At 43.3% G+C, this 23,992-nt stretch overlaps 1 protein-coding gene across 4 annotated transcripts in view; it reads right to left on the bottom strand.

Annotated features, from left to right (window-relative positions):
* LMLN (leishmanolysin like peptidase) overlaps positions 1–23,378 on the bottom strand; it is an 80,190-nt gene extending 56,812 nt beyond the window's left edge. For 2 of the 4 annotated variants that reach the window (XM_055126916.1, XM_055126919.1), the window contains exons 1-5: positions 23,197–23,378; positions 14,066–14,163; positions 6,670–6,724; positions 4,165–4,247; positions 3,593–3,710 (exon numbers count right to left, since the gene is read on the bottom strand). In XM_055126916.1, coding sequence (XP_054982891.1) covers positions 3,593–3,710; positions 4,165–4,247; positions 6,670–6,724; positions 14,066–14,163; positions 23,197–23,364 — 522 coding nt within the window. In that variant the 5' untranslated portion in view covers positions 23,365–23,378. The remainder of the gene's footprint in view (positions 1–3,592; positions 3,711–4,164; positions 4,248–6,669; positions 6,725–14,065; positions 14,164–23,196) is intronic. The other 2 variants (XM_055126917.1, XM_055126918.1) reach the window with 2 other exon arrangements.
* Positions 23,379–23,992: the final 614 nt, after the last annotated feature.

The raw sequence follows: 23,992 nt of genomic DNA, 5'->3' as shown, positions 1-23,992 counted from the left end.
AGTAAGTTAGTTATGTTGGTGCCAGCATACAGGATTCTAGACATTTTTGCTGAGTCCCAAATACTTTAGGGAAAAAATTTATGAAAAGAAAATTTCCACCTCCAGATGGAGCCCTGGCGACACTGAGCAGCAACTAACATGGCTCTGGGATTCGGGACTGGGACACATCCGAGCCGCGGGGGGGCACTGGAGTGGGGCGGTGCCAGCCCAAACTCCAAGTGGTCCTGGCCGCTGGAAGTCACGCCCTCGACCCACCCTCGGCGCCATCTTGCCACAATTAACAGAGAAGTGGCCAGGCATTCTGGTGAGCAACGCGGCCCGGAAAATGCTCCGGACCCGAATTGGGGCCAACACCACCGGGGAGCCGGAAGGTGGAGGTGCAGCCAGCACACCTTCTCCAGATGGAGCCCTGGCGACACTGAGCAGCAACTAACATGGCTCCGGGATTCGGGACTGGGACATATCTGAGCCGCTAACTCGGCCACGCGACCTTTTCTAAAACCTGAAAACATACAATGTTTTAATGGAAAACTAATTAGCAAATGCTTCCTTAGTAGGGTTATCCTGTTTGGGGGTATAACTCCCACAACAATAGTGAGTTTTGTGTTGAAATATGGAACGTAATCAAGGTGAAGAGAAAAATAAAGTGAAATTCATCAGTTATACATTTGGGGTGGGGGGCAGGGGGTATACCGGGGATTTTGGTGGTGGAATATGGGCACTGGTGAAGGGATGGTGTTTGAATATGGTATAACTGAGACATAAACATGAGAACTTTGTAATTTTCCACATGGTGATAAAATAAAATAAAATAAATAAATAAATAAATAAGGCCTTTGATTCTGTGGAAAAAAAAAGAAAATTTCATTTAAATATATGCTAACTTTTGATACAAGTTAATGTTCAGTAGTATATTTGCATTCTGTAAATAATGAGAGAATATAGCTCAACAGGGAAAATAGCTAAAAGTAATATTTTTAAATATACATGTACAATAAACTTATTCTCTAGTTATACACATTTAAATTATTTTTCTAGTGCAAGTTATTTAAGTTTAGTATGAAACACCAAGAACACTAACAAAAATGCGTAAGTTATCAAGGAAAAGTCTCTCTCTCTCTTCCTTCCCCTCCCTCCTTCCCCTAGGGCCTTATATATATTAGGAAATAGTTCTACCCAGTTGAACCCCAGTATCATCTTTTAAACAGAAATGTTTATAGGACTGGAGGGATAGGGCAGTGGATTGGGCAAGCCCCCCTGACCCAGGTTTTATCCCCTGCATCCCATATGGTCCCCTGAGCACCACAGGGAGTAATTCCTAAGCATCAACAGGTGTGACCCAAAAACTGAAGGAAAAAAAAAGTTTACATTTTAGAACAGTCCAGATCTTCATATACACTCCTGTCTCTATTCTGTTTCACAATAGTTCACCCTATGGGTATTTATACTTACAACTTTTCTTAGTTATTTTAATGCTTACTACAAACTATTTGTTGAAAGTCACTGTATCACTGTATCACCGTCATCCTGCTGCTCATTGATTTGCTCAAGCAGGCACCAGTAACGTCTCCATTGTTAAACTTGTTGTTACTGTTTTTGGCATATCGGATATGCCACGGGCAGCTTGCCAGGCTCTGCCATGTGGGCAGGATACTCTTGGGAGCTTGCTGGGCTCACCAAGAGGGACGGAGTAATCGAACCCGGGTTGTCACGTGCAAGGCAAAGGCCCTACCCGCTGTGCTATTGCTCCAGTTCTATTTGCTGAAAATAGAATGACTAATTTGTAAATATAACAGACTAACTGCATATATTTACAAATATTTTTTTATTTAAGAGCCTAAATATCTAAGTATACAGAGGTCTATTTCCTTTTTGTTGTGTGTTTTGTACTGTTTTTTATATTGTCAGGAATTGAACACAGAGTTTCACACAGGTGAGGAAGTGTTCTCCCACTGAGCTACATTCCCAGTAAAATATGTAGCAGTGCCATAACACAGTATAAATATAGGTAAAAATATTCAGTTTTTTTGATTTTTGTTTTGGGGTCACACTGGCAGTGCACAGGAATCATTCTAGGCAGTGTTTAGGGGACCATATATAGTACTGGGATCAAACTAGGGTTGGCCACATGCAAGGCAAGGATCTTACCTACTGTACAATGATATTTATATATTTTATCTGGCCCATATTTATACTTTTGGAAAGAATATTTTTAAACATGTAATACACAGTCATTTTTTTCATGGAATATATTTCTAGGTTAGGCTTCACCATATACTCTTTTGATTTTGTTTTGGAGACACACTCAGTGGTAGCTGGGGACTACTCCTGGCTTTGACTCAGGGGTCACTCCTGGCAGTGGTGGGGGATCATACAGACAGGGACTAAACCTAGGCCATGCAAAGCAAGCACTCAGCCCACTGAGATATAACTATGGCTCTATGACTTATATTTCAAGGGATGTCAAACTACTCTTCAAAAAACCACGGTATAAACCTACTATAAAACCTGATTAGAAAACTAAGCTCTAAACTGAAATTTTAGCAGCCCAGAGATCAACCAAAAACAGAAAATATATCATTAATTTGAAAACCAAGGAGAATAAAATCAATATAGAATTAAAAACCAGACTAGGATTATTTTTCATAGAGAAAAGAAACTTTTGAACTGTAACTTCTTGGTGAAACTGATAGATTCAAAATCTCAGGGCTGGAGAGATAGCACAGTGATTGCTGACATCCTATAGGGTCCCCTGATAACCGCTAGGAGTGATTCCTGAGTGCAGAGTATCCCGTGACCATTTCCAGGTATGGCCCAAAAATGTCTCTTAAACTTATACTTTTTTTTTCTTTGCATTTTGGGTCACACCTGGCAATGCACAGGGGTTACTCCTGGTTCTGCACTCAGGAATTACCCCTGGTGGTGCTCAGGGGACCATATGGGATGCTGGGATTCGAACCTGGGTTGGCTGCATTCAAGGCAAACGCCCTACCCTCTGTGCTATCACTCCAGCCCCCATTAAGTTTATACTTTTAAGTGAAAAAAAAATTTTTTATTGAAAGAAATTTAAAGACATGAGGAAAGAGATACATGTTTAAGAAAGAACACAGGGGCTAGAGTGATAGCACAGCGGGTAGGGCGTTTGCCTTGCACGCGGCCGACCCGGGTTCAAATCCCAGCATCCCATATGGTCCCCTGAGCACCGCCAGGGGTGATTCCTGAGTGCATGAGCCAGGAGTGACCCCTGTGCATTGCTGGGTGTGACCCAAAAAGCAAAAAAAAAAAAAAAAAAAAAAAAGAAAGAACACAGACTGAGCAACAATATAACTGAATGGGCATTTGCCTTGCATTCGGCTAACCCAGGTTTAATCCCTGGCATCCCATATGGTTCCCCAAGCACCTGCAGGAGAAAATTTTGAGTGCAGAGCCAGGAATAACCCCTGAGCATCACTGGGTATGGCCCAAGCCCCCACCCCCACACCACCAAAAAACAAAAGAGAGAGAGAAAAAGAACACAGGCTTCGCCAGAGGGAAAGCCCTCTCCTAAATTCATTCTAAACAACACAGACACAGTCAAGAGCAGGGTGGTCACCTGGAGGTGCTCCTCGGGCACTGTCACTGGGCCACACTTCGTAGCCTCGGCACACTCCCCAGTGCAGTATCTGTGGGGATCATTCTCTTTCCGGAGGTACTGGTTTGTTGCACATTGCCTTCAGTTTTATTCAGAAAAAAAATAATAAGTAGAGGTTGGCAGCAATTAAAAACAAAGTCTAGGAGCTATGATTTTAGTTTCTTAATAATGGGCACTCTTTGAGTTGGAAAGAATTTTGGCACAAGGAGAAATTCTACTGAGAAGAGTTTTCAAGTCCCCCCAAATTTCATCAAGTCATTACTGTATACAGATGATGGAGGGAGAAAGTGAGTACAGAAAATGGAGACAAATACATCTCAGAAAAAGATCCACAAGTTGCCTTGTAATGAAAGTCAAGGAAATAATTACTCTCAACAGGTGGTTTTCAATTATTTTTAAACAGTGCAGTTTTGTCTCTAATTACAAAAAGAATGACAATATATTCTCACATAAATTTCAAAATGTGCCATGACAGTAGAGCGGGGCCGGTGGAGCAGTAAATGAGTGAAGAGACGGAGTCTATCGGGACGTACCTGCTGAGTAAGATAGTGCCTGCAGGTCGACGGACCTGGAATGTCTTCTCCAAGTAAGAAATAGCTTGTGGGAAAAGTTTGTTCTAAATAAAAGTTGGGGAGGAAAAAAATTATAGTCAAAGAAAACATTTTAAATTATATTTCAAGCAAGTAAATGCCATGATATTAAGGAATAAGGGCACAGAGGGAAAACCATAGAATTCTAGAAGACAGAAAGATTGTGTGCAAGGGTTACAAAGACTGTGAGTGCGAGGCTGGAGCGATAGCACAGCGGGTAGGGCATTTGCCTTGCACGCGACCAACCTGGGTTCTAATCCCAGCATCCCATATGGTCCCCTGAGCACCGCCAGGAGTTAATTCCTGAGTGTAGAACCAGGAGTAACCCCTGTGCATCGCCGGGTGTGATCCAAAAAGAATAAAAAAAAAAAGACTGAGTGCAAAGAAATTGCTGTCATATTCTAGGGGCACTTACAGAAAGAAACTTCTTTCTCAGCTCCCATTTAAAGAGAATATTAGGGACCAGAGCAATAGTACAGTGGGTGGGGCGTTTGCCTTGCAAAGGGCAACCTAGGCTCCATCCCGGCATCCCATATGGTCTCTCAAATACTACCAACGAGTAATTCCTGAGTGCAGAGCCAGGAGTAACTTGAGCATCACAGGGTGTGATTCAAAACCCAAATAAGTCAATAAATAAGTAGAATATCAAGGAACTGAAATGTCAGTCATCCATCTAAATTAGGGCTCCTTTTGTAGGATTCAGGGTGCCTTCCCCAGCTGTGGTCAAAAGGCTCGGGGGGCTCCCAGTGATGTTCAGGGTCCCCATGGTGCTTGGACCCTCCCAATGTCAGACTGAGGGAGACTGCAGGCTCCAAGACTGCTATCTCTCCAGCCCCTTAAAATAAATTTTTAAAGTTTCTACAACACCCACATTACATGTCCCCATATAGATTCAAAAGCTAACATCTCGGGGCTGGAGCGATAGCACAGCGGGTAGGGCGTTTGCCTTGCATGCGGCCGACCCGGGTTCTAATCCCAGCATCCCATATGGTCCCCTGAGCACCGCCAGGGGTAATTCCTGAGTGAAGAGCCAGGAGTAACCCCTGTGCATCGCCGGGTGTGACCCAAAAACCAAAAAAAAAAAAAAAAGCTAACATCTCAATTACTTCAAATTTTAGACTGATTTACATGATTCCCAATTTAAGATAGCTTTAAAGAAAATCTCACATTTAAAACATCTACTTTAACCTCAGCAGTTTCTGTGGCTCATGAAGCTGTATATATGCCTGTGTGTCTGGAAGCACTTTCTATAAGCTGCGAGGGAAGCATCGCCTCAGGCACCCTGGGCTTCACCACTCCTCCTCAGCAAGGCAGCACAGAGTGCTCAAAGCTTTCTTTCCTCAGGATGAAGACCGATGGCCGCAGGCTGTGTTTGAGCTTCCTTTAGAGTTCAAACCCTACAACTGCATGCCCACTGAGCACTGCCAGAAATGACCGCTGATCACAGAGCTGGAGGAGCTTCACAGCACTGCCAGGTGTGACACAAAAGCCGCAAAACAGAACAAAGTCACAAAATTTCTTTTTGGGGGCTAGAGAGACAGACCAAAGGGCTCTTGCTCTACATACGGGAGGCCAGGATCCAATCCCAATTCTGCCCTCCAAGCACTACCAGATTTAATCCCCAACAATTTTTTTCTCTTTGGGTCACACCCAGCGATGCACAGGGGTTACTCCTGACTTTGCACTCAGGAATTACTCCTGGCAGTGCTCAGGGGACTATATGAGATGCTGGGAATCGAACCCGGGTCGGCCTCGTGCAAGGCAAATGCCCTACCCGCTGTGCTATCGCTCCAGCCCCTTGATCCCCAACTTTAAAGCCAGGAGAGTGTCTTGGACCCTACCATGTATGGCACAAAAATTTAAAAAGGAAGGAAGGAAGGAAGGAAGGAAGGAAGGAAGGAAGGAAGGAAGGAAGGAAGGAAGGAAGGAAGGAAGGAAGGAAGGAAGGAAGGAAGGAGAGAAAAAGAGAAAGAAAGAAAGAAAGAAAGAAAAGAAAGAAAGAAAGAAAGAAAGAAAGAAAGAAAGAAAGAAAGAAAGAAAGAAAGAAAGAAAGAAAGAAAGAAGCCAATTCAATATAAAAATACAAAATTTTGGTGAGTATATAATAAAAACGGTTTTGATAAAATGATACATTCAGTGCCAGTGAGATAGTGCAAGCTTTCACTAGAACTTGCATGTGGTCTAGCCCGATCTGACCTCTGACAGTACATTATGGCCTCCTGAACACAGCTAGATTGGATCCACGAGCACAGAGTGAGGAGTAAGCCCTGAGCACAGCAAGGTGTGGCCCAACCCCTCCCCTGCAAATGATAACTCATTACCAGTATCTTTTTTCAATTATTCCTATAACAGTCACATTGTTGCATTTACTAAACTAGAATACACAATAAAATGCATGCATTTTAACTTTCCAATTCAAGTCATGAGTGACTACAAGTCAGTACATACCTTTACAAGGTGTCTTTTCTCAGGGAGCAACCTGAAATGACATAAAACATAAGAACTGCCGTAAAGAGTTAGAGAACTAGCTTATCTGCTCATAATATATGGCAGGATCCCCAAGAATTTGTGTGTGGAAGCACTCAATATCAGCTATCCAAAAACTCCCCCAATTTCTGTGAGTATTTATAGTTCACACTATACAAAAGCTCTATTATAATAAATCATGTTACCCAATTCATTTGGAAATTTAAGGATAGGGAAATATCGTCAACTACTCCTAACAGCTCTAAATAAACTACTTCAGACTCATAATATCTGTTTTCTGGACCCCTCTAGTACAAAATTAAGTTATTTAACATTTTTTTATCTGATAATTTTATAAATGTTCTTACTATCACATTTAGCACTTCCTCTTATTTTTCCTCCAAGTAGTGGTTGAGATGGTGTCTTCAGATCTGCCTTTGACCACATGCAAGCAGATTCAAAGTTTAAAAAAAAATTTTCATGATAGGGCCAGGAAAGTGATTCAAATGGCAAGAACTCATGCTGCACATGCAGAAGCCCTGATTTGATTGGAAAATAGCCTGGTCCCTCCCAAGCATAGAACCAGGAGTGGTTCCCAAACACAGACACACATACACACACAAACACACACACACACAGACACGCACAAACATACATATATATACTGAATATTTGAATTATATCCATGGCTTTCAATTTTACAGACTACAAAAGATTATTTTTTTTTCTTTTTGGCTTGTGAGTCACACCGTGATGCTCAGCAGTTACTACTGGCTCTGTACCACTCGGTAATAAGTCCTGGCAGTGCTCAGGGAACCACATGGGAGGCTCAGATTGAACTCAGATTGACAGCACCTGACCTTCTCTCTCTGGTGCCTAAAAATGAGAAGAGATGGGTGTTGGAACATTGTATCACTGCAACCCAATCATGAACAACTTTGTAACTGTGTATCTTATGAAGATGCAATGAAAAAAGGACTATAAATACATAAAAAGAAGACCACAGACACATACAACACACACACAACACACACACACAAACACACACAATACAAAAGGATTTTTGTTGGCAGCACAGGGGAGAGTGACTTGCAGGGGAAGGGGCTGTTCTGGTCACATTGGATGTTGCTGGTTGGTTTGATGCGTCTCTGGCTGTGTGCAGGAACACAGTGTCGGTACTTCATTAGCACTAGATTCCTTACTAACATTTTACTATAATGAGTGGATAATTCTCTTAAAGCTTATACTTTGTTACTGGGTTACATTATCTCAGTTTCTCTTGAACATTACAGGGAATGCAGTATTTTAATTGTAACTATGCCAGTATCTTTAGAGGTCTTGCTGCCATTTTTGTCTTTTAAAAATTTTTCATTGCCTGGCCTAAATGCACCAATTAAAAGACAGAGAGTGGCAAAATGGATTCGGAAACAAAACCCAACATTCTGCTGCCTACAAGAAACATACCTGAACAGTCAGAGCAAACACAGACTCAAAGTCAAAGGACTTGCAGGAAAACAATCCTGCAAGCAAACAACTCCCTCAAAAAGTTGCGGTGGCCATACTAGTATCTAACAACATAGATTTCAGGTTGAAAAAGATTAGAAGGGACAGTGAAGGTCACTTTCTATTTATCAAGGGATATGTACAACAGAAAGAAATCACACTCTTAAACGTATACGCACCTAATGAGCGACCGGCTAAATACTTAAAATAACTCCTAACAGACTTTAAGAAGGAAATTGCTACCAGCACAATAGTAGTCAGAGACTTCAACACTGCCTTATCACCTCTGGATAGATCGACAAGAATAAAGCTCACCAACGAAATACTGACTCTGAAGGAAGAAATAGAAGAGAGAGGCCTAATAGACCTATACAGGGCTTTACACTCCAAAAAGAAAGAATACACATTCTTTTCCAGTGGACACAGAACATTTTCCAAAATAGACCATGTACTGGGCCACAAAACATAACTCAATAGAATCGGAAAAACAGAAATTGTATCAACTATCTTCTCAGACCACGATGCTCTGAAGACAGAAGCTAACCACACAGAGACACAGAGAATCAAATCAAACACCTGGAAATTAAACAGCTCAGTGTTGAACAATGAGTGTGTCAGGAAGGAAATCAAGGAAGAAATCAAGAGATACCTCAAGACAAATGAGAATGAGAATGAAGACACGAGCTACCAAAACCTATGGGAGGCAGCTAAAGCTGTGTTAAGGGGAAAACTTATAGCTCTGCAAGCATTCCTTAGGAAGAAAGAAAGGGCCTACACAGATAGCTGACTTCACAGTTCAAAGCCTTAGAAAAGGACAAGAAAAAGGAACCCAAACCAGACCTAAGGAAAGAAATAATAAAAATTAGAGCAGAAATTAACAGCATGGAAACACAGAAAATAATCCAAAAGGTCAATGAAATCAAGAGCTGGTTCTTTGAGAAAATAAACAAGATTGATAAACCACTAGCAAGACTCACAAAGAAAGAGAGAGAACCTTAATAAACCAAATCAGGAATGAAAAGGGGGACATCACAACAGAAACCAATGAAATTCAACAGATCATCAGAAACGACTTTGAAAGTCTGTATGCCACGAAACAAGAGAACCTAAAAGAAATGGATGAATTCCTTGACTCCTACAATCTCCTAAGACTGAACTCAGAAGACTTGGAATACCTGAATAGACCCATCAATATCAAGGAAATTGAAACTGTAACCAAAAGTCTCCCCAAAAACAAAAGCCCATGGAGTGATAGCACAGTGGGTAGAGCGTTTGCCTGGCACGCGGCCAACCCGGGTTCGATTCCCAGCATCCCATATGGTCCCCTGAGCACGGCCAGGGGTAATTCCTGAGTGCAGAGCCAGGAGTGACCCCTGACCATTGCTGGGTGTGACCCAAAAAGCAAAAAAAAAGAAAAAAAAAACAAAAGCCCAGGTCCAGATGGATTCACTGGCGAATTCTTTCAAACATTTAAAGAAGACCTGTTGCCAGTTCTCCTCAAGATTTTCCAGAAAATTGAAAAAACAGGAACTCTCCCAAATAGTTTCTATGAAGCACATATCTCCCTAATACCAAAAGCAAACAAAGACACCACTAAGAAAAAAAAAATTATAGACCAATATCCCTGATGAACACTGATGTGAAGATCCTCAACAAAATATTAGCAAATAGAATCCAACAACTCATCAAAAAGATCATACACCATGACCAAGTGGGATTCATCCCGGGGATGCAAGGATGGTTTAACATTCGGAAATCAATCAACATAATCCATCATATCAACAAAAGTAAAGATAAAAACCATATGATCATATCCATTGATGCAGAGAAAGCATTTGAGAAGATCCAACATCTCTTCATGATGAAAAACCTCACCAAAATGGGTTAAGGAGGAACTTTCCTCAGGATAGTCGAAGCCATCTACCACAAGCCTATGGCAAGCATTATCCTCAATGGGGAAAAACTAAGGGCCTTTCCTCTAAGATCAGGGACAAGACAAGGATGTCCACTCTCACCACTTCTGTTCAATATAGTACTGGAAGTACTTGTGATAGCTGTTAGGCAAGAAAAGGATATTAAGGGCATCCAGATAGGAAAGGAAGAAATCAAACTCTCACAATTTGCAGATGATATGATACTATATCTAGAGAAGCCTAAAGCCTCTACTAAGAAACTCTTAGAAACAACAGACTTGTACAGTAAAGTTGCAGGCTATAAAATCAATACCCAAAAATCCATGGCTTTCCTATATGCAAACAATGAGACAGAGGAAAGGGACATGAAAAAAGCAATCCCATTCACAATTGTGCCCCAGAAAATCAAGTACCTTGGAATCAGCTTAACTAAGGGAGTAAAAGATCTCTACAAAGAAAACTGTAAGACGCTACTCCATGAAATGAAAGAGGATATGAGGAAATGGAAACATATCCTCTGCTCATGGTTAGGGGGAATCAACATTGTCAAAATGGCAATACTCCCTAAAGCATTATACAGATTCAACGTGATCCGTATAAGGATACCCATGACATTCTTCAAAGAAATGGATCAAGTAATCCTGAAATTCATATGGAACAAAAAATGCCCACGGATTGCTAAAACAATTCTTGGGAAAAAGACGATGGGAGGCATCACCCTACCCAACCTTAAACTTTACTACAAAGCGGTAATGATCAAAACAGCATGGTACTAGAACAAAGGCAGAGCCTCAGACCAATGGAACAGGGTGGCATATCCCTACACAACCCCAAATGTATGACCATCTAATCTTTGATAAGGGAGCAAGAAATGTGAAGTGGAGCAAGGAAAGCCTCTTTAACAAATGGTGCTGGTACAACTGGACAACCACATGCAAAAGAATGGGCTTAGACCTCGACCTGACACCATGCACAAAAGTCAGATCAAAATGGATTAAAGAACTCAACATCAGACCACAAACCATAAGGTACATTGAAGACAAGGTTGGCAAAACACTCCACAATATTGAGCTAACGATATCTTCAAAGATGACATGCAACTGACCAACCAAGAGGAAACAGATAAACAAATGGGACTACATTAAACTAAGAAGCTTCTGCACCACAAAAGATACAGTGACCAGAATACAAAGACAATCTACAGAATGGAAAAGGATATTCACCCAATACCCATCCGATAAGGGGTTGATATCAAGGGTATATAAGGCACTGGTTGAACTCTACAAGAAGAAAACATCCAACCCCATCAGAAAATGGGGCGAAGAAATGAACAGAAACTTACCCAAGGAAGAGAAACGAATGGCCAAAAGGCACATGAAAAAGTGCTCTACATCACTAATCATCAGGGAGATGAAGATCAAAACAACCATGAGATACCACTTCACACCACAGAGACTGGCACACATCCAAAAGAACAAAAGCAACCACTGTTGGTGAGGGTGTGGAGAGAAAGGGACCCTTCTATATTGCTGGTGGGAATGCCGACTGGTTCAGCCCTTTTGGAAAACAATATGGATGCTTCTCAAAAAATTAGAAATTGAGCTCCCATTTGACCTAGCAATACCACTAATGGGAATATATCCCGGAGAAGCAAAAAAGTATAGTCAAAATGACATCTACACTTATATGTCCATCGTAGCACTGTTTACAATAGCCAGAATCTGGAAAAAACCCGAGTGCCTGAGAACAGATGACTGGTTAAAGAAACTTTGGTACATCTATACAATGGGATACTATGCAACTGTTAGAAAAAATGAAGTCATGAACTTTGCATATAAGTGGATCAACATGGAAAGTATCATGCTAAGTGAAATGAGTCAGAAAGAGAGAGACAGACATAGAAAGATTGTACTCATCTGTGGAATATGAAACAACAGAGTAGGAGACTAATATCCAAGAATAATAGAAATAAGTACCAGGAGATTGGCTCCATGGCTTGGAAGCTGGTCTCACATGTTGGGGAAAAAGGCAGCTCAGATAGAGAAGGGATCACCAAGTAAAATGTGGTTGGAGATCCCGCGCAGGAAGAGGGATGTGTGCCGAAAGTAGACTAGAGACTGAACACAATGGCCACTCAATACCCCTATTGCAAACCACAACACCCAATTGGAGAGAGAGAGAGATCAAAAGGGAATACCCTGCCACAGAGGCAGGGTGGGGTGGGGGGGAGATGGGATTGGGGGGTGGGAAGGATACTGGGTTTATTGGTGGTGGAGAATGGGCACTGGTGGAGGGATGTGTTTGCGAACATTGTATGAGGGAAAAATAAGCTTGAAAATGTGTAAATCTGTATCTGTACCCTCATGGTGACTAATTAAAGAATAAAAACAAAAAATTTTAATTACCAAGAAAGGCTGCATTAAAATTTTTCCTTCCGGTCGGCAAAACCCTCCACGACATTGAAGCCAATGGTATCTTCAAAGCTGACACGCCACTGGCCAAGCAAGTGAAAACAGAGGTAAAGAAATGGGACTATCTCAAACTAAGAAGCTTCTGCACCTCAAGAGAAACAGTGACCAAAGTACAAAGACAATCTACAGAATGGGAAAGGATATTTACACAGTACCCATCCGATAAAGGGTTGATATCAAGGATATACAATGCACTGGTTGAACTCCACAAGAAGAAAACTGCCAACCCGATCAAAAAATGGGGTGATGAAATGAACAAAAACTTTCCCAAAGAAGAAATCCGAATGGCTGAGAGGCACACGAGAAAATGTTCAACATTACTAATCATCAGGGAGATGCAGATCAAAACAACAATGAGATATCATCTCACACCACAGAGACTGGCCCACATCCCAAATAACAAAAGCAACCGGTGTTGGCATGGATGTGGGGAGAAAGGGACTCTCCTTCACTGCTGGTGGGAATGCCGACTGGTTCAGCCCTTTTGGAAAAAAATGTGGACGATTCTCAAATAATTAGAAATTGAGCTTCCATTTGACCCAGCAATACCACTCCTGGGAATATATCCGGGAGAGGCAAAAAGGTATAGTAGAGATGACATCTGCATTTCTATGTTCATTGCAGCACTGTTTACAACAGCCACAATCTGGAAAAAACCAGAGTGCCCAAAAACAGAGGACTGGTTAAAGAAACTCTGGTACATCTACACAACGGAATACTATGTACCTGTCAGGAAACATGAAGTCACGAAATTTGCATATAAGTGGATCAACATGGAAAGTATCATGTTGAGTGAAATTAGTCAGAAAGAAAGAGACAGACATAGAAAAATTGCACTCATATGTGGAATATAAAATAGTTGAGAAGTACAAGTTTGCAATGATGCAATTTCTGGCAGATATTTCTCTGGACTTAGTTACTAAAATACTAAAATACAGAAATCCAAACCCATGCGGCTGCTATTGCGGCCACTCGATCTCATATCTCTTCATTCTCAGCAATGGAAAACAAATTATCAAATGCTTCCTCTTCAGCAGGTCCAACTTTAGGGGGGAGAAACTCCAAACAATAATAGTGAGTTTTGTGTTGAAATATTGAATGTAATCAAAGTAAAGTGAAAGTAAAGTGAAATTTATCAGTTACACAGGCAGGGTGGGGGGCTGGGGATGTGGGGGGCGGGGTGGAGCTGTACTGCGATTCTTGGTGGTGAAATATGTGCACTGGTGAAGGGATGGGTGTTCGAGCATTGTATAACTGAGACTTAAACCTGAAAACTTTGTAACTTTCCACATGGTGATTCAATAAAATTAAAAAAAAATAAAAAAGAAAAAAATAATAAAATAAAATTTTTCCTTCCAAAAAAAAGAGGATTTTTAACTTAATTCCATTCTGAAGGTATACTGACACAATGAAACTTTAGATAGAAGACAAAATATATCTTTAGTAATTAAACTTTTAATAAAACAGATATAAAAATAACAACATACTTACTCTTCAATACTTTTATCATAGACAGTCTTGATTCTTAAATGGTCATCAGCAGCTCTCTTCACAACATGATTTGCCTTAAGATGAACTTTATTTATAACCTGAAAATGTTAAATGTTACAAAGACCAGTCATACACTGATAAATTAAATTTCAAATGGAACACATAAAAAAATTAACCATTGAGATATCCTATGCTCATGGATACAAAGACTCAAATTGTCAAATGTCACTTCTTCCCAACTTCATCTGCTGACTCAATGCATTCCAAGCAAAATCCAGGCATTATATGGTGGATATCAATACACTGGTTCTAAAGTTCATGTGAGGGGCTGGAGCAATAGCACAGCGGGTAAGGCGTTTGCCTTGCACGCGGCCAACCCGGGTTCGAATCCCAGCATCCCATATGGTCCCCTGAGCACCGCCAGGGGTAATTCCTGAGTGCAGAGCCAGGAGTAACCCCTGTGCATCGCCAGGTGTGACCCCAAAAAAAAGAAAAAATAAAGTTCATGTGAAAAGGCAAAAATTTCAAGATAATCAACACAATGAAAGGAGAAGAATGAACTTGGTGAACTATACTACTTGGCTTCAAGATTTATTACAGGCAGAATCTCCTGACCCCGCGCCAGGCTGTCCTCACCAGCGCACCTCGGATAGGGGCGGGTTGAATTTCCCTCCCCGCCCCAAGCAGAACCCAACAGCCACTATGCACAAGGCCACTTTCCACACTCTTGGATGAGCCTCACCCAAGGTACAGGCAGAAAAACCCAGGTATGCGGGAACCCATGACTAAGATCTCCAAGCCCGCTTGGATTGGGACTGGGCCTCCTCCCCCCAGCTCTCCAGCTTTCCAGTAGCTTGGCAGTCACACCCACAAGCTGCTCTCAGCACCATGTAATCTCATGAACGGCCAAGACCCAGAGACTATAAACTAAAGCTCTTGGAAGAGAACGCCACCTCTTACACTCTATCTCACTTACTTATCAAAAGTAGCATATATTAGTTTGGTTTTAACATATGTACTTATATTCTCTTATATTTGGGCTTCAATGGCTCCAGAATGAAATACAACAATCTTCATATGCTTCCCTCTTATTATGGTGGGAAGGTGCTCGGTGGCAGGATTGGTGTTTGAATATTATCTGTAATGAACTATTGTGAACTACTTTTATGAAAATAAAATATGTATACAAAAAAAACTACTGTAATCAGAAAAAATTGGTGAAAAAAATGCTTACGTGTGTTTGTTGTGGGGCTGGTGCGATAGTACAGTGGATAGGGAGTTTGTCTTGCACGAAGCCAACCCAGGTTCGATTCCCAGCATGCCATATGGTCCCCTGAGCACTGCCAGGGGTGATTCCTGAGTGCAGAGTCAGGAGTAACCCCTGTGCATCACCAAGTGTGACCAAAAAAGAGGAAAAAAAGTGTATTTATGTAGAGAAAGCAACTGACAAGATCCAGCACCCATTCATGATAAAAAATTCTCCAGAGAATGGGAATTGAGGGGACTTTCCTCAATATAGTCAAAGCTATCTACCATAAGCTCACCACAAACATACTCAATGGGGAAAAACTAAAAGCCTTCTCCCAAAGACCAGGCACAAGACAAGGTTGCCCACTTTCACCACTTCTGTTCAATACAGTATTGGAAGTACCTGCCATAGCAATTAGGCAAGAAAAAGGTATTTAGGGCATCCAGATAGGAAAGAAAGAAGTTAATATGCAAAAGTCCATGGTTTTCCTATATCCAAATAATGAAACAGAAAAGAGATTTTTTTTTTAAATCCCAGAAATTCAAGTACATAGGAATTGCTCCATTTACTAAGTAAAAGATCTATATAGGGGCCGGAATGATAGCACAGCAGGTAGGTCATTTGCCTTGCACGTGGCCAACCCAGGTTCAATTCCCAGCATCCCATATGGTTCCCTGAGCACTGCCAGGGGTAATTCCTGAGTGCAGAGCCAGGAGTGACCCCTGTGCATCACCAGGTGTGACCAAAAAAAAAAAAAAGACCTATATAAAGAAAATTACAGAGGCTGGGGCAAGAGCTAGGTGATCACACCCAGAAACTGGCCTCGGCGCCGTGTAATCCCATCAACAGCCAACATCCAGCAACTATACAACCAAGCTCCCAGAAGAAAGTGATGCAGAGTCTCTCTTCCCCCCATGCCTGACTATCTTCACCAGGGCCCCTCAGAGGGGGTAGGTTGAGTTTCCCTTCCCACCACAAGCAGAGCCCCGGCAGCTGAAGACCTCCGGACCCCAGCCACAGCCACGCTCAAGGCCCCTCTCTACACGTTCAGATGATCCTCACACATGAAGGAACTGGCAGAGGAACCCAGGTATGTGAGACCCAGGGCTGAGATCTCCAAGCCTGCTCGGATCAGGACTGGGAACTCTTCCGCCCAGATTCCCCATTTTCCCGTAGCTAGGTGGTCACACCCAGAAACTGCCCCAGTGCCCTGTAATCCCATCAATGGCTAACATCCAGAGACTATAAAACCAAGCTTCTGGATATAAATAGACATCTTTTTTTTTTTTTTGCTTTTTTTTTTCTTTAGGTCACACCCAGCAATGCACAGGGGTTACTCCTGACTCTGCACTCAGGAATTACCCCTGGCAGTGCTCAGGGGACCATATGGGGTGCTGGGAATCGAACCTGTGTCAGCTACGTGCAAGGCAAAGGCCCTACTCACTGTGCTATTGCTCCAGTCCCTATAAATAGACATCTTATAGCCTAGTTCTCCCTCTCAGAGAACCTGGCAAGCTACCAAGAGTTTCCTACCTGCATGGGAGAGCCTGGCAAGCTCCCCATGGCGTATTCATATGCCAAAACCAGTAACAATGATTGGTCTCATTCCCCTGACCCTGAAAGAGCCTCTAATGCACGGCTGGGAAGGACGAGTAAAGAGAGGCTTCTAAAATCTCAGGGCTAGGATGAATGGAGATGTTATTGAGACTGCTCGAGAAAACTGATGATCAATGGGATGATGATGATGATGATGATGATGATGATGATGATGATGATGATGATGATGATGATGACAGAGGCTGGAGCAATAGCACAGAGGGTAGGGCATTTGCCTTGCACGCGAACAACTCAGGTTTGAGGTCCTCCAAGCACTGCCAGGAGTAATTCCTGAGTGCACGAGCCAGGAGTAACCCCTGTGCATCGCTGGGCATGACCCAAAAAGAAAAAAAAAGGGGGCTGGAGTGATAGCACAGCGGGTAGGGCGTTTGCCTTGCACGCGGCCGACCCGGGTTCGAATCCCAGCATCCCATATGGTCCCCTGAGCACCGCCAGGGGTGATTCCTGAGTGCATAAGCCAGGAGTGACCCCTGTGCATCGCTGGGAGTGACCCAAAAAGCAAAAAAAAAAAAAAAAAAAAAAAACAACAACAAAAAAAAACTACAAAACACTCCTTTAAGAAAAAAGAGGACACAAGTATATGAAAATATACCCCCTGCTCATGTATTTGAAGGATTAAGATTGTCAAAATGGCAATACTGTCCAAAGCATTACACAGATTCAATGAAGTCCCTATAAGAATACCTGTAACATTTTCAAAGAAATAGGTCAAACACTCCTGAGATTCCTATGGAACAAAACCCTCACTGCCACCCCCACTCCAATCCCCCAAACAGTCAGAGCAATTCTCAGGGGAAAAAAGATAGGAGACATCACTTTTCCCAACTTCAAACTGTACTCTAAAGCAGTAGTAATTAAAACAGTGATACTAGAATCACTTTGATCCTCAGATCAATCGAATAAAATAGAAAATCTAAAGATTAGGTCCATTAATCTTTGAGAAAGGAGCAAAAAATGTTAAATGGAGTCAGTAAAGCCTCTTCAACAAGTGGTACTGGGAAAAATGGTCTGTCACAAGAAAAAAAGAAAAAGGAACTCAGACCTTTGTAACACCATGCACAAAAGTCAGATCAAAATGGATTAAAGACTTCAATATCAGATGTGAATCCATAAGAAACATAGCGGAAAATATAGGAGAACTCTCCATGACACTGAAGCTAGAGGCTTAAAGATTTAAGAATGAAACATCACTGATGTAACAAGTAGAATCAAAGATTAACAAAAAATAGGTCTATATTAAATTAAGCAGTTTTGCACCTCATAGGAAACAATGACAAGAATAAAAGACAGCCCAAAAACTGAAACTATTTGCCCAACACTCTCATTCAATAAAGGGTTACTATCCAAGATATATAAAGCATTGGCAGAACTCTAGAAGAAAAACTGATCTAACCCTACCAAAAAATGGGAAGAAAAAAATTAACAGGAATTCCTCAAAGAAGTCATACAAGTGGCCAAAGGCAGTTGAAAAAATGTTCTCATTTTAGAACAGCCAGAATCCAGAATAGTATCAACACCAAACACTACCAAGAGCAACAGAACTCCCAGCCACTGTTTATGGGAATACAAGATGGTAATGTTGGCATTTTCTTATAAAACTAAATGCATTTAAGCAAACAGCCCAACAATGGTATTGTTTTTTCAACTCTAAAATATCAAACAGGACCTGTATACAGATGTTTTACATTCGTAAGTGCAACAGCTTGAAAGCAATCAAGACGTCCTTCTGTATATAATAGGCAAATAAAACTGTGACCAATACACTGGAATTGTTTTTTATGTTTTCTCACACACAAAAGTCAGTAAGAAAAATCCAACAATCTCATCCACAACTGGATGAGGAGATGAACAGACATGCTCCCAGATTACATACATATATACATCCCAGACATACAGATGGCCAACAGGTACATGGAAAGGTGCTCAATGTCACTCATGACTGGGGAAATGCCAGTAAAACAGCACTGAGATATAATGTCTTGTGAGAATGGTATATGTCAAAAAGTTTGAAAACAGCTAGTGTTGGCAGGGTTTGGTGAGGAATGAACCTTCAGCCACTGTTGGTGGGAATATCATCTGATTCAACCTCTATGGAAAACATAGAGATCCCTCAGAAAAACAGAAATCAAACCCCCATACAACCCAGCAATACGACTTCTTGGCATCTATCCCCAAACACAAAAATATTAATCCAAATAGCCACACCTTACTTTCATCATATTAGTCCAAAAGGCACAACTTATGTTGATCACAGCATATACTAGCCAAACACTCCCAAGATCTAACTGTGGGTGCATGGGCCAAGAGGTTGTAATACCAGCAGGTAGGGCATTTGCCTTGCACATGGCCAACTCGGGTTCTATTTCCAACATCCTATACGGTCCCCTGAGCACTGCCAGGGGTAATTCCTGAATGCAGAGCCAGGAGTAACCCAAAAAGGAAAAACAAAAGAGGTTGTGGTATGTGTAGACAGTAAGGTACTATGATGCCCTAAGAAAGCACAAAATCATGCAATTTTCAGCAACATAAATGGAACTAGAGGTCATCATTCTAAGTGGCAGCAGGAAAGGGAGAGACACAGAATGATCTCTCATAAGTACAGCACAAAGATAGAGAGCAAGGAAACAACAAAGAGCAAAAGACAACACAGGGGATGGGGCTGGAGCGATAGCACAACAGGTAGGGCGTTTGCCTTGCACGCAGCCAACCCGGGTTTGATTCCCAGCATCCCATATGGTCCCCTGAGCACCACCAGGGATAATTCCTGAGTGCAGAGCCAGGAGTGACCCCTGTGCATTGCCAGGTGTGACCCAAAAAGCAAAAAAAAAAAAAAAAAAAAAAGACAACACGGGAGAGAAGTGACCCACACAGCTGAAAGGTGCCCAGCAGACCAAATGTAGAGCTGAGCATTCTAGCTTGGGTCAGGATGGTGCAGGCAATGCCTAAGCCCCTCTACTGCCTCTTCATCCCAGGAGTGTATTTTTAATTACTGGGGTTACTCCCTGTTCTGTTCATCCTGGCAGTCCATACCAATCAATGCTGGCAGCAGGGGAAAAGTATCAGAATAGACCCACGGCCTCCACACTGCCAGGCTGTGCTCTACTGCTCGCACCACGCTGGACTCCTGTAGGAATTTAAAACTAATCCAGCTGAAGTATGAAAGAATTGGGAATGCGCCATTTAAGAGACTTGCAAGCAACAAACTGTTTTACTCAGTGCTGTTTTACTGGATATTTAATCAGGCAGTCTTAGTATCTAGCTGGCTATTAACCTAGGTTTAAGAGTCACACTTTGGGGAGGCCAGTCTTAGCCTAGCCCCTGAGTTTTCACCTGTGACACCCCATTATTGAACCATTTCACTCATTCCAGGCCATGAAGCTACATTTAAGGGCCTCACCCATGTAAAAGTCACTTTTGAACCTGCCTCTGGGTGATCACAGGCGAGATCTTAATTTTCTTTTTTTCTTTTTAATTTTTTTTGGGGGGCACACCTGGCAGTGCCCAGGTCTTCTGGTTCTGTACCCAGGCAGCACTCCTGATAGGATGGAGAACTGGAGATCAAACCCAGATCTGCTGCATGAAAGGCAAGTGCCCCACCTGCTGTACTATCTCTCTGGTCCCGAGATCTCAATCTCACAAACAGGCTTCACTATGTCAGGCTTCTCTACTTGGCAAATACCCACAACCGCAGGTCCACGGAAGTCTGAGTACCCCATCCATCTGAAGGTTACAGTGCCAGAAAATGCAGAGGTTTTCAAGACTAATTACATTTTTTGTGCCACACCTGGTGGTGCTCAAGGCTTACTCCTGTCTCAGCATTCAAGTGTCACTCCTAAGCAGTGCCTGGAAGACTATGTGGGGTGTCAGGTTGAATCTGGGTCAGCTTTATGCAACCCTGCTTGCTATACTACCTCTCTGGCCAAGAGAGAATTTAGCAGATTTTTATTAATCCAACAGGACCTATAGCAGTGCCACCAGCAGACCAAGAAAGGACTCTCACAGGAAAGGTGGCAAAAGGCTTTGGTGACACAGCTTGTCTAGTGGAGAGCTGATAAGAAATAGGGCTAAATCTCTCTTAACTACACAAAATAAGACAGCATTGAACAGAAACCTGATGAAAGCCCTATGTTTTTTTTTTTTATTTTCAGGGATGTTTACTGAGAAATCCGGTTTACAAAGTTGTTCATAATAGAGTTGTGTCAGGAACACAATGTTCAATTCCAATCCCACCATCAGTGTCCCCTTCCCCCCCCCCAACGTCCTTGGGTTCTCTATTAACCTATTCTCTATTAATGGTTGTCCCTGGCAACCATTAACAAATGTATTTCATGTGATTTGGTCCAGTAAATCCTAAAGAAACAGCAAACAGAATTATCAGAAAATAAGTCAATAAAAGTCATTTTGTAATGACTAATTGCTGTATGTTTTTAATCTTTCTGGATCTAGTAGAGGACAACCTTTTGCACCATTTGTGGGTGCCGTACTCAACGCCACACAATCGGGGGCTTCTCCTGTACAAGGAGCTCTTTTAATGCTTCTTGCAAAGCTGATTTCAATGCTATGAATTCCCTAAGCTGAACCCAGTTTCTTCTGTTCTTCTGTGAAAGACTTGAGCTTCAAAATTAGACTTGCCCTCCACTGCCACCCTCTGACTGAGAACAAGCAGGGATGCCCTAAGTGCCCTAATAGAAATTCATGTCCTTTATCGGCAGGAAGTAGCTTCAGAAGCCAGACTTTCAACCCATAATTCTGAAGGCACACTCTAATAGAGGAGCTTTACAGCAGTTGTGAGCGAAGGAATAGGAAGAGGGAGGGAGGGGGCTGGAGAGATAGTACAGCGGGTAGGGCCTCTTGTACCTTGCAAGTGGATGACCCATGAGAGACTCCTGAGTGCAGAGCCAGGAGTAAACTCTGAGCAACACTGGGTGTGAAGGTGACCCCAACACCAAAAAAAAAAAAAGTGGGGGGGCTTGGGGGGCGGGCCAGAACTCTGGAAATCAGATTACATGCACTAATTTACAACTGTGTTCTAATTGGTCATACTTCAACCCTCATTTGCATATAGAAGCGCTCATTACCTCGAATGCCCAAATAAAGCCCTATTTGCTGAGTGGCCATGCCAAATCAATCCACACCCTCATCTGCATACGTAACTCGCAGGCTATACCAATCGGATATCCCGTAGGGCGTGGCCAATCGGTATAAACACCGGAATGTTGGGGCGTGGACTATACATAAGCCCTTTCCAGCCTTTTCCTCTGCTTCTCATCCTGCTCATACCTTGCAGGCAGCCAAGGGCGAGAGGCCCGCGGGGAGCTGCCTCTTTGCCTGAATGGCACTCACTTCAAAGGCTAAGGCTAGGTAAATCCGGTCGTTGTGATTTTGCCTCTCAGACGACGGGTTCATTTCCCAGAATCCCCAGCACCACAGATGTCCTACGAGGACAGCACCCCTGGGTGTTCCCCCCCAAGACTAAATAAACCTACCAAAATGCAGTGTTATCCACGGACTCCAAACCTAATGTTTTTAGTGTCTACGATCAAAAATAGTAAGCAGAGAACTTTAGAGGAATTTATCACCAAAAAAAAAAAAAAAAGAGTAACCTGTATTTCTCGATTGAACAAAAAAAATTATTACAAGCTGACGTTCCTTGATAAAATATTATGATTTTATAGTTAAAATACACGGGACTTGAGAGAGGGCGTAGGAACGAAAGCATTGCTCTGCACAGTCACTCTGGTAGCAGCCAGAGCCACAAGCAGCCCCTCACACTGGGAGGAGCGGCCCCTGAGTACCCGAGACCCCCACCCCAACCCTGTCTGCCTCCTCAAGAGAACACAATCGTGGGTTCCGAGGAAGCAAAGACGCAAACAGCATCAAAAGAGAAAAGCCTCACAATTTAATCACAAAGGCAATACCGGCCTGAAGAACAAGCGGGCACCGAGGAGCCGGGAGAGAGCGGGGCTAGGGCTACATGTGAGCATGGGACAGCACCCAGGGGTCCAGCAGCCCGCCGCCCGGGGGATACACGGCCCTCGCTGCCCGGGCAGCATTTGGAGCTCCAGCCCAGCACTTGGGGACCCAGCGACGAAGCCGGCAATGCGATGAGGCACCGTGAAAGCAGAACTGCTCCTGTGCCTCAGGAGCCCGCGGTGCTCTCCCCCGCGTTCCGGGCCCGTGCCGGCAGCGCGGACGCGGTGAGGGGCTAGAGCAGCGCAGCCCGGCCAGGGGCCCAGCGCCGGCCCGGCCGCCCCCGCCGCCCTACCTCGGAGCCCGTCGGGACGTGGTGCCGGCAGGGAGGAGAACTGCTCAAGGAGACAGGGATGGGTGTGGCTGCCCGGAGCCCGCCCAGGAGCAGCAGGACGCCTCGCACCCACGGGGAGCCGCGGCGCAGCCAGCGGCCCGCGCCCTCCGCAGCCCCGCCGGCCGCCATCTTCGGGCGCGGGGCCGTTGCCATGAGGACGTGACGCCGCCGAGCTGCCTTCTGATTGGCTGGCGTCACGCCGCTTCCGGCAGGGAGCGGGGACACGCGCGGGAAGTGGGCTGGACGCGGAGGCGTGGATCAGCTAACGTTAGGCTTCTGCGTGCTTGAACCCGGCGACTGGGGCTGCAGGACCTCCCATATGATGAGGGGAGCCTGCTGAAGAGTGGCTGCAGCACCTTTCTTTTGACTGAGGCCCACTTAACTGCTTTAAAAAAATTAAAGGCAGGACTGAAGTGATAGCACAGCGGGTAGGGCGTTTGCCTTGCTCGCAGCCAACACTGGTTCTATTCCCAGCACCCCATGTGGTCCTCTGAGCACCGCCAGGAGTAATTCCTGGGTGCAGAGCCAGGAGTAACCCCTGAGCATCTCTGGGTGTGACCCAAAATGCAAAAAACAATAAATTAAAGGCAGTGATGCGCCTTCATCCTTTATTTTTTTTATTAGTTTATTTTTAATTAGAGAGTCATCGTGAGGGTACAGTTACAGATCCATACATCTTTGTGCTCATGTTTCCCCCATACAAAGTTCGATAACCCATCCCTTCACCAGTGCCCATTCTCCACCACCAGTAAACCCA

Source organism: Sorex araneus, chromosome 2, assembly GCF_027595985.1.
Source record: "Sorex araneus isolate mSorAra2 chromosome 2, mSorAra2.pri, whole genome shotgun sequence".
In the NCBI taxonomy this organism is placed as follows: domain Eukaryota; kingdom Metazoa; phylum Chordata; class Mammalia; order Eulipotyphla; family Soricidae; genus Sorex; species Sorex araneus.
The sequence above is the reverse complement of the archived record's forward strand: the minus strand, read 5'-3'. Positions and strand labels throughout refer to the sequence as shown.